Raw genomic sequence first — 11,337 nt, 5'->3', positions numbered from 1 at the left:
CTCAACGGCCCCGAGCCGGGGCTGCCCTCATTGCATACATAGTGCGCCTTTCCCTGCTTTTCTAGTGACCTAGCGTTCCGCACTGCCGTTTGGCCAGCCCATGCTCCCGTACCGTTGCGTTTCTCCCCAATGCGCCATGCCACTTTGCCAGTCATACACACGTTTCGATGCGTGCCCTGTCAGCTGCTTGCGTTGCATGTCGCCTTGCTCCACCCCTGTTTTATTGCTTTCTCTGCTTTCGCCCGGTTCCCGTCCCGTTTCGGCGGGGAGTCTATGTTGCAAGCTAGTTCTTGCTTTACCAGACTTTAAGCCCACACAAGCAAGGGTTCGCGGCTTGGCTTGGGCCTGATCAGCGATATTGCTAGAGAAGAAACCCTAGCTCAAAGTGATATGGTGGCACACATACTGCATTCCAAGCCACGTGCAGCAGGACATGCAAAGTCTGTGCAGCAAGCATGTTCTTGGGCAGCAGCACCCCTGTAGCCTCGGGCGACGCAGGCGGGGGATGGGCCGACGCGATCGACCGCCCCATCGGTCCACGCACCTTAATTAGGGAAGTGACGCGCAGGGCGGGGGCTGGGTTGCCGCACAGCAGGCACAACCAGTTGAGTACCCTAGTAGGGCATGCGCTGTGCGGCTGCGCAGTTGGCTGCAGCAGTCGACAAACTTCGAGGACGTGCCGAAAAGGTTCCGAAAGCAGCAGGAAATTTTGGGCGGATGGGCCAGGGTTCTGCTGTTCCCGGTACACTGTGTCGGTACGCCCTCAATTCACTCACAAGCAGCGGCTTCATTGATGGGAGGCTTCAAAGAGGAAACCTATTCAGGTGCGATAAGCAAGAGGGGGGGACGCGATGTTTTTGCATCTCGCCCACACACAACCTCATCTCACAGGGACTCCCTGAATTTCAATACTCTGGTCCAGGAGCTGACCCTGTGCGGTGGGTGCAAGGGGGCAGGGCCGAGGGAGGGCAAGATGGTGGTGGCGGCATGGCGGGGGCGGGAAACCTCGCAGGCACAAAACGCAACGTTGCTTGCCGCACAATCACCTTGGCTGCCTGATTCCCATGTTGTTGCAGAGCGGCAAGGAGAGAACAGGGCACTCCTCCCGCTCACCCCTCCCTTGGCGGTGGCATACCTACATCGCGGCAGGCGGGCGACAGAAGCGGCATGCCATCCCCCGACCAGCCGCTCTGTGCCGGCGGCGTGGCGCAGTGCACCATATGTTTGGAGGAGCTGGGGGAGGGCACGGTGTCGCTGGGCTGCGGCCACCTGCTGCACGCCATCTGCGTGCTGACAGCACCTCCCACCATCCTCCAGACCTGCCCACTGTGCCGCCGCGCCATCGCCCGCGACCGCATACGCGCTGCCAGCGCCATGCCTGGAGCGGCGGCAAGCGGGGGAGTGGGCTACCGCACCTATGCGCAGTGCTCGGCGCAACCTGTGCCAGCATTCGGCGCTGGTGCAGCCCCAGGTTTCGACTTTGGGAGTACTACAGCCCCAGCTTTCGCCTTTGGGATTACTTCAGCCCAAGCTTTTGGCGCTGGTGCAGGCCCAGCTTTCGGGACTCTTTCACGCCAAGGAATGCCCTTTGGTGCCTTTGGCCCAGATCGACGCGGCGATGCACACGTCCCACCTGCATTTGGTGGCGCATCATTCGAAGCCGCCTCGCCCGGCCCCAGCATGACACCATCCAGGCGTTCTATGCGGGGTGGTGGCGACCAAACTCAAGATCTGATGAATACCCCGCCCGACCCCGCTGATCTTCAGCAGCTCATCGACCACATCATGCGGCACGTGGGCGGTGCTGGCGTGCCCTCCGCCCCAGCCCTGCCCCAGCCCCAGCTGCAGGCACACAACAACTGGGCCTTTTGCATCGACATTTCGAATAGGCACAAAGAAATACACAGCTGTTGGCACTGCTCAACTGCCTTGAACATCCTCTTGTCCTAGTTCTGACCCCGCCCTTTCTGCAGGTCCTGACACCGCTTGTCCTTCTCAGGCTCGATGGGCAGCAGCCCCGGCTGGCACCCCTCTGCCTGCTCCCGCATCTGCTTTGCGCTGGCCACGCTCGTGTGCATGGTGGATGCGCATGCTGCTGTTGGTGACCATGTAATGGTTGCAGCGTTTGCTGCCTCCATGGGCACCATCAAGAGCTGGTTCCTCAAGCCAGGCAAGTCAGTGGGGGCTCGCTTGGACGCTGGTTGTCTTGGCCTGCAGCACTTGACCTCCCCCCTCCCCCCCCCCCCCCCTTGCCCCCCTTTCACCGCTCGCCACCCGTTGGTCGTCCTTTTGCACGCAGATCCATTTGACAAAGTTGCGTTACTGTTGGAGCTGTGCGACTCCCTGAGGACATCAGGGCTGCAACGCGACGGCACAAGGTTGTGCAGTGCTGTCTATGAGGCAGCAGTATCGGAGCTGGGTTTGCAGGCCCAGCAGACCGCTGGCGCTATTGCCGCCCCGCCGTAGTCAGGTGCAGCACAGCTGCACTCGCTCGTGCTGCTGACGGACGGTGAGGCCACAGACGAATCGGCCTGTTTTGCCCGGGCGCATGACGTGATGAAGAACCCCCCTTTCCCTGACGGCGGCCTCAAGGCCCTGCTCGTGAGTGCTGCCTGCCTTGCCTCAAGGCTGACGACCGATCTACTGGCCACGCGTGCATTCTGGTTGCTGCCACAAGCCACACATTATCCTTTCCTCTGCCGCCCACATTTCCCACCGCAGATGCACATTGACAGCGACCGTGCAATCGCCAGCTGCCTGCGCCGCCTGTCGTGCGACGACACAGGCACCCCCCTGAGCCACGTCGAGCTGCTGGAGCAGCAGCTGCCGGCGCGCCTCGACGTGGCCGCCGGCCCCGCGTCGGCTGACTGGCAGGCGCTGCAGCACATGAGCCATGCATCCACTCCTTTGGTGACACGCCGGCATCAGCACCAAGAGCCAGGAGGCACTGAACGTTGAAGTCAAGCAAGCATGTGCTTGCAACTTGAGACAACTGATGTGTATGACACGTCTGCTGTCGAGGAATGCATTCATTAGCACGGGAATGCAGCAGCACCGCACCTGGCTTGCTTATGCCCGTCACTGACACCAGTGTACTAGCTGCCCCGTGGTCCCTGAGGCTGACGTGCTTCTCAGCTGTGCCGGTAAGAGTCGTTCGCGCCTGCGACCAACCCCATGGGCCTCTGCTGGCGGCACTGGCGGCACTGGCGGCAGCCCCAGTTCAGCCTGCGCCAGAGGCCAGCGCTGGTGTTGCGGTCTGCCCCAGACCTACTTAGGATACAAAAACGAACAAGGCATGCGAGGGAGGACGCACCAAGACGCCAAAGCAGGAGTGTTTTCCTGGTCTTAGGTTAGAATGCCGGACAGACACTTGCAGACTGGTTCTCAATGATGAGGCGGTGAAATTTCGCCTGTTTCACGGATCGTGCGACTCGCCGTACATGCGCGATACACATGCGGCTGCGCCGAAATCGGCACGCCAAGGTGCTGTCGTGTTCTCCATTATGTTCCAATTCGCCCGCCAGCTCCTCTGTCCCGCTCCATCAGTCCTCAAAATATGCTGCCTCTCCACACCTGCCGCGGCCGTCATGCCCAGCAGAAGAGTGGCAGGCATGCAGTAGCCGGCCCAAGCTATCGAGCCGCCGCCAACCAGCAGCAGCGGCAGCGGTGCGGCCATGACGCACAAACCGCCGCTCAACGGCAGCAGCGGCGGCAGCAGGCCGCACCTGTCGTCGCCGCGCAGTCACCACAACAGACGGCTCTCGCCACAGGCTGTCGCGTTGCTGGGACTCGTGCTGGCAGGCAGTGTGTGGGCGCTGCATCGCAACTGTTCAGATGTAGGGGCGGGGGCAGCGGCAGCAGACGCCTCTGGAGCGGAGCAGCAATACAACCTGCAGCGAGTGGATGAGCCGCCGCGCACGCTGAAGGCGCTGCCACGCAGCTCCCACAAGGCAGGTTCTGGTGGTGGCGGGGGCTGCGCCACCCGCCGGGGCTGATGTCGGGACATCTGCACTTGCTGCACTGCCAGACATGTCCCAGGCCGGCTATGCCTGCACACGACATCGGGCTGGGAGTCATTTGCTGCCTGCCTGCTTGCCTGCCTGCCTGAGCAGGCCTGTTGCAGGGTTGTGGAGTGTGTGGCACCAGGGCTGCTTGCTGGCCCTCCTGGAATATTGATTCACGTCAGTATGTGCGTCGGGTGAGTACAGTCACCAGCGCTGACCGCCGCCATCCACACCGCCGGCCGCACAGCTGCTGCCGCCAGCGCCGCCTGCATGAGAGGCCGCGCCGACATCAAAGCCGCCAGTGAGTCTTTGGTGCAGCTGAGAGATGCGCCAGCCTCGCAGTCAGATGATCAGCTAGTAGGGAGTTGCACTGCTTATCAGCGGCACCGGCGCAGCTCGATATCACGACAAGACGCTCAGGACAGCTGCAACCTTGGTGCAGCATCAATGCCGCCACTTGCCTGCAGCATTACGGCTGCTGTCCATACGACTGACACGCCGTGGCTGAAGCAGCGTGAAGGCGGCGTTGGAGGAGCAGGCTGTGCACAGACCTTGAGGCTGTTCATCGCACCTTTGGGCGTTGGTCGCACCTGTGTACGAGCCTGTGAACTGGTCTGAATGACTAGCCCTGCTGCACTATTTGCATGCGCCGACTGAGTTGGTGTTTTGGCTTGGTAATGCAGGCCCGCCCGCAGCGTTTGGTGGCAGGGCAAGCGCATGAAGGCGTGCCAAATGTGCCTGGGAAACACAGGCATGTTTTGATGGCTCATGCACGTCCTTGGCGTTGGATGATGAGAGCCAACACCTCCCTGCCTGTCCCTGCTGTGCAGTGGTGGTATAGCTGGCATGGGTTACATCAGCTGAGGGCAGCAGACAGCACATCTCATCACGTTCTCTGCTGCTGCTGCTGCTCGCGGTAGGCGGTCGTCGGGACACAGAGTCAGTCTGCCGTGCTGATCAACAGGAAGGCTTACCGCGTTGCGCATGTGGCCCGGGCAGGGGAGAGCTGGTGGCAGGGCTGGTGCCTGGTGCCAGCAGGCTTCCGACGTCGCGCCATCAGAACGTTTTGGCGACGCTCGTCGACAAAATGACTGCTTTGCCGCAGCTGGACTTCTGCTGATGTGTGGCCATGCCCTCGCCCATTACAGCCCGATGCTTCTGAATCATCTCCCCCTGCGCCCCCTGCACTGCCAGCTATTACATCGTGACCGTCTCTAACTGGTCTTCTTGCAGGACCAGACCGCGACAGAAGACCAAGCAGGCATACGAGTCCGCCAAGGGAGACCTCAGGTTGGCAGTTGTTCAACCATTGGCCTGGGGACAGCTGATGGGGCTAGCCAGCGGGGGTGGATGAAACATGCCACATGGTGCAGTCTGGCACATCTACATCTCATGCTAACCGACAAAACATCCCTTCCACATCCCCCTCTCTTGCAGCGAGTCCGCCCAGCAGGTGAAGGATCGTGTGGGCAGCGCCGCTGAGGACGCCAAGGACCGGCTGAACGACTTTGCCGAGGACCGCCAGGAGAAGCTCGGCGATGCCAAGGAGAAGGTCGGCGACGCCCTGTCCAGCGCAGGCGACTCTGCAAAGGTGGGCAGGAATGGTTTGCTGCTGCGGTTGTGTACTGCAGCAACCAATGCCAAGGATGGTGTGTGTGCTGCTCAATCAAGCGAGCAATGGTGGCGAACTTCCTAGCCTCATCTGCTACTCTTGCCCATCCCGTCCAGCAGGACACTTACGAGAGTGGCAAGGAGAAGGCCGGCAGTGTGGCAGACACAGTGGCGGAGAAGGCAAACGCCGCTGGCAACGCTGTGAAGGTGGGCTGCGCAGCATCCCAACTGTTTAAAGCTCTCTGCTCATTGTCCTCCAGAACGATGCGCAAGCAGCTCAATGCTGCAGAGTAGACCTGAATTCACAGCCTGCTATCTGAATCGGTACATGCGCCACTGCATCTTGTCGTGCCGTCCCCTCTCTCCCCTGCTGGCAATGTGCAGGAGACCTGTGAGAGCGGCAAGGAGAAGGCCAGCGATCTTGCCGGCCAAGTGGTGGACAAAGTGAAGGATGCCGGCCACGGTGCCAAGGTGCGTGCTAGCTGTCCCTCCTGGCTCTATGCAACGAAAATTGCACACGGTTCAAAGACTTGGCAGAGTCCATGCTGGTCACGAGCCGAACTGCCTGCAGGTTGTAAGCATGTCCCAGAAGGCCTTTGGGGCCCTGAAGAGAGCTGAAGAGCGACTCAATCGACGAGTGATTCAGCCACGAAGGGAACGAACCCGCGTACACAGCTTGACAGTCGGCACATGGTTGGCTGCCAGGTTCATTTCCATGCATGATACGAAGCAGCACCGGCGACCTTACATCTGCGCGCATGCATGGTATGCCCAAAAGCCGCTGCACCCTCCTGTAAACTAGATCCCTCTGTTCAATGGTTGTGAGGCTGCCCATTGATGTCTGAGTGCCATCTGGTCGGTGGTGCAGCAGCCTGCTGTGCCCAGTGGCTTGCACCTGCGTTTGCTGCCGACCGTCCGCCGCCACCGGCCCATGAGCGAGCTGCAGCAGGGGCAGCGCCTGCCGCCACTGAATGGATACCGCCTGCTGGTTGCATCTCTGCAATAATGATCTTTGGAGGAGGCTGGTTGCTTTGAGGCAGCAGCGGGCTGAATCGGCAGCAAGAGGCAAGCGGTGCAAGTGACGGTGCAAGTGACGGAGATAAGTCGTCCATACATGATTGCATCAGTGAAGGAAAAGGCAGAACAAACCCTTGAGCAACTTTTCTTGAGCCATTGTTTCTACCCATCGAACCCGCAGCTTGCAACTCGTCACCTTCCCTGCTGGGCCGCTGCCTACCTACCTCTTGCGAGCGTCTGCCTAGAGATGTCGCCACCAAAAATCGCTGCCCGATCCCTGCTGCGGCACAAGTAACAACAGTTTGTTGAAGACAGCAGCACTGCACCACTGGATGACAGCGACAGCCCTGGTTGTCCAAAAGGGACAGGTGGTTCCGCCTGGGCTGGGGCGGGGTGGTCGATTCGCTGCTGCGGCAGAGATGGCCACATGTTGTGTGACCAGTGAACTAGCTGCCCCGAGGTCGACATGCTTCTCAGCTGTGCCGAAAAGAGTCGTTCGCACCTGCGAATAACGCCACGCGCGGTTGCTGGCGGCACTGGCGGCAGCCGCCCTAAGCCTGCGCCGGAGGCCAGAGCTGGTGTTGCGGTCTGCCCCAGACCTACTAGGGATACAAAAACGAACAAGACATGCGAGGGAGGACGCACCAAGCGGCCAAAGCAGGAGTGTTTTCCTGGTCTTAGGTTAGAATGACACACAGACACTTGCAGATTGGTTCTCAATGCCGGGGCGGTGGAAATTCCCCTGGTTCAGCCAGATCGCTTCCAGCCGTGCATGCGCGGTACAATTTCGGCGCCCTTGAGAATCCGCCGTCCCAGAGATGGTTGCTGTCGTGTTCTGCATTCTGTTATAGTTCCACCGCACCTTCTGCCGCCCCGCTCCACTGTCCTCAAAATGCCTGCCTCTCCACACCTACCGCGGCTGTCTTGCCCAGCAGAAGAGTGGCAGGCATGCAGTAGCCGGCCCGAGCTATTGATCCGCCGCCAACCAGCAGCGGCGGCAGCGGCGCGGCCATGACGAACAAACCGCCGCTCAACGGCGGCAGCGGCGGCAGCAGGCCGCACCTGTCGTCGCCGCGCAGTCACCACAACAGACGGCTCTCGCCACAGGCTGTCGCGTTGCTGGGACTCGTGCTGGCAGGCAGCATGTGGGCGCTGCATCGCAACCGGTCGGACGTAGGGGCGGGGGCAGCGGCAGCAGACGCCTCTGGAGCGGAGCGGCAATACAACCTGCAGCAATTGGATGAGCCGCCACGCACGCTGAAGGCGCTGCCACGCAGCTCCCACAAGGCAAGTTCTGGTGGTGGCGGGGGCTGCGCTGCCCTCCGGGACTAGATGTCGGGACAGCAGCACTTGCTTCGTTGCCAGAGACGCCCCAGACCTGGCTTTGCTTGCACATGACATCGGGCTGGGAGTCATTGGCTGCCTGCGTGCTTGCCTGCCTGCTGAGCAGGTTTGTTGCGCAATGTCGACTGTACCTGTGCCTGCGCCTGTCCACCAGATCTGCCTCTGAGTTGCACTGCTTATCGGCGGCACAGGTACAAGCTGGTGAGTGACGTTGCTGAGTAGCCCTGATGCATTCTTGGTGTGTGCGACTGAGTTTACTGTGTTGGTTTTGTTGTGCAGGGGCATCGGCAGTGGTTGGCGGCTGCCAGCGTATGAAGGTATTGTCAATGCGGCAGCGGTTGTTCTGAGGGCGCCCCATGCATGTTGTCTGTGGTCCATGTTGTGCTGTCCGCTGGGTAGCGTGCGTGTAGCTTGCATGGGTTGCGAGCACTTTTCAAAATAGTGCAGCTTGTGCAGTGGCGTAGTCAGTCAGCAGCCCAGGCGCCTCCTACCATTTGGCCGCCACGGTTGGAGTACAACAAGGTTTGTGGCAGATACAGCGGGCAACTAGCAGGGTGTCTTGCACTGATCATCGGCGGAAACGGCTAAGTGATATTGCATTTGCTACAGAGTTGTACACGGCATTCCTTGTCAGCAAGGTTACACGTTCTTCTTGTCATTTCAAAATCGTTTAGAATGATCCAACTGCAGTGATCTGCTGGCCACTTATTTATTCAATCTGTATCTGTACTTGAAAAACGACCAAAGCTGAAACCCGCACTAGAATGGAGAGAGTTAGGAGGGGAGGGGACCGGCTGCTTCTTGATGGCAATGAAATAAAAGGTTAGTGGATCCTTGCTTGGCCGCAATGGAACTTGCCAGGCGCGTTTCCTGACCAGCCCAGGGGCAGACCACCACTGCCCATCACTAGCAAACACATGCACCTCAAACTTGTACTCCGCGGACTGGTCCATCTCAAAGGTCGCAGACGTCTGCGTGGGGCCCTGGCCACCGTAGAACACGCCATATCCAGGGAAGCGCTCGGAATCTTTCGCTGTGTGGCCCACAAAAGTACTGGAAGTGTCCGGGGTCCTGACGGCCGTGCCCCAGGTTGCAAGCGGCCCGGTCGTCTCGCAGTTGTGCATGGTCATGCGCTGCGCCTGAGACACCAGTTCGAGGTGCCTGCTCCTTGCAATGCTCATGTGGCCGGTGCGCGTCAAGGCGTCCAGGATGGCAAAGTCGACCGTGCTGTACAGCTCCAGGTGTTTGGTCACCAGGACATCGTACGCGTCGAAGTCCACTTGGCCGATGCGGGCCAGCGCCGCCACAACCAGCACCGGAGGCGCTAGCCAGATGAGATACTCCGCCTTCCTCAGGTTCTTCTCACGCGACCCAACAAGCCACCTTTGGATGTCGTACATCTCGCCGTCCCCATGCGGGACGGGGGCATCACGCCCTAGCGGCGGCGGGTCTCGCATGTAGTGGCGCTGTCCCCAGTGGCTCATATCTGAGAACGCCAAGAACTCGTCGCTGTCAGCACGTCGAATGCGAATCTGCGCGGCCTGGCGCAAGATTTTCTCAGGAATCCTGGCAACCTGCTCCATGCTAAACTCCACACCCTCGAGCGCCAATAGTGCAGCATCCAGTGTCGCGCTGTCCCCAAGCGCATCCAGCCACTCCAGGGGCTGGAGGAGCCGCACAACCTCCTCTGCATCTGGCGGGCATGTCGGACCAGCAAAACGCCCAGTATCGATGCCCCGCAGGCTCTGCACACAATCCTGTGGCCGCAAATTGCAAGGCGGCAAAATCTTCATGACATTGGAGCTCTGGTCAATCGCCATCATGGTCCTCAACAGCTGGCTGGTGACGGCGCGATCACGGTGCATCCAAATGGACTCAGGATCCCTGGTGAAAGGATCACTGATGGAGACGCAAATCATAATCGCATTGCGCAGGCTCTCAAACGCCAGCCTGCTGCCCAACCGCAGTGTCCAAAAGCATCCGGAAGTAAAGAAAGTGAGGCGCAGTGCCTCCAGATCACACCGGGGCTGGACTAGGTCAACAATGCGGGGCTCCTGCTCCTGCACAGCACAAGTTGCATAACATCATCAACATCATGCAAAGATATAAATTCAATGGAAGGCCACCCCTAAGGATCCCCACGTCCCCCACCACGTTGTGGGGGTTGCGTGTCCGGCAGGACGGGGAGCGGGGCCAGGGTGGGGTGACCCTGGGACGCTCAGCTGGGTGGAGGGTGGTCGGAGCCATGGAGAGGGTGCTCCATGCTCCACCCCCTCTCTTGATGCCCCTTGATCACGTGTGCCCCCTTCCCAAGGTCTGCTCACGCAGCCTATCATAGCGGGGTGACTGTAACACAGGACCACCACACCTGCATGCCATCCACTTTCAGTAGCAACTTGTCGCCTTCTCTGTAAATCTGCGGCTTGATGTCTGGGGCCATCTCCAACCACTTTTGGCGAGTTTTGCTGAACCTGAACAGCGCGGTGGGTAGCTGCAGGGTGAGGGGAAGCAACACAGCATGTCCAACCGCAATCAACAGCCACACGAGTCGGCAATTTCACTGCTGCGACTGGCACAAACAAGAGCATTCACCCGCAGCAAGTTCCAGTGATGCATGGAAAACGCAGGCCAGCAACAAGTGTCATATGCCCATCTCGACATGAGCATGATTGTGATTTGCAGGAAATCCCTGACAAGTTGCCATGGATGATATCTACTGTTGCAGTCTCTGCAACACCTGATGAGTATATGCCGTCTGAACAACAACTGCAATCAGTATGGAAATTGCAAGTATATGAGGACGGCCTGCACAGGTTTACAGAGGGCTAGTGGGAGAGTGAGTTGCCCTCATCTACAGTTGGACGCCCAGAAGCAGGAACAAATCATCGATGTCATGTCAATGGAACAGAGTTAGCCTGATGCAGACAAGTGCACTGTTGTGTTTTGCAAGCTAAGCTGAAGACACCTCACCGAATAAGCAAGAGTCGCCCACCTTCCTCGCCAGATGATCTTTGTGCAGGGTTAACTCGACTACCGAGGTGCAGAGACATCGATTGCGCGGCCCCAAAACGCAATGTGTACCGCAGACTTGGACTTGGCAGTCCCCGTCGTTTACTCGCAACCGCGGCCGTCCAGGCACTCGCTGCTCGATTTTAACACACCACGTACTCAAAATAACCGGGACCTGGTGAGTCAATGACAAACTCTACGAGTGTGCCCTCCTTTTAAGAATGCTTTGTGCAAATGCCTCTCAGTGCAAGCGATACCTGGTCGGCAACTGATATCCCTCATGCTACCTGGTGCTTTGCAGGGTTTCAGTGGCCCTGCCTCTCCGCTCCCCGACCCCGCTTCCTGGAACGCA

At 59.5% G+C, this 11,337-nt stretch overlaps 1 protein-coding gene across 1 annotated transcript; it reads left to right on the top strand.

Annotated features, from left to right (window-relative positions):
• Window positions 1-799: 799 nt before the first annotated feature.
• On the top strand, window positions 800-7,647 carry CHLNCDRAFT_58947 (hypothetical protein; the record flags this gene model as incomplete). The annotated part of the gene is made up of 11 exons (XM_005844387.1): window positions 800-824; window positions 923-938; window positions 1,077-1,459; window positions 2,471-2,601; window positions 2,722-2,910; window positions 4,835-4,920; window positions 5,199-5,294; window positions 5,442-5,595; window positions 5,736-5,822; window positions 6,000-6,078; window positions 7,565-7,647. Exons 3-11 carry the CDS (start codon window positions 1,168-1,170, stop codon window positions 7,645-7,647), a joined length of 1,197 nt encoding a protein of 398 aa, XP_005844449.1. The 5' UTR covers window positions 800-824; window positions 923-938; window positions 1,077-1,167.
• Between the last annotated feature and the right edge of the window lie 3,690 nt (window positions 7,648-11,337).

Source organism: Chlorella variabilis (assembly GCF_000147415.1).
Source record: "Chlorella variabilis unplaced genomic scaffold CHLNCscaffold_23, whole genome shotgun sequence".
Classification (NCBI taxonomy): Eukaryota; Viridiplantae; Chlorophyta; class Trebouxiophyceae; order Chlorellales; family Chlorellaceae; genus Chlorella; species Chlorella variabilis.
This window is presented reverse-complemented; position numbering and strand designations above follow the sequence as displayed.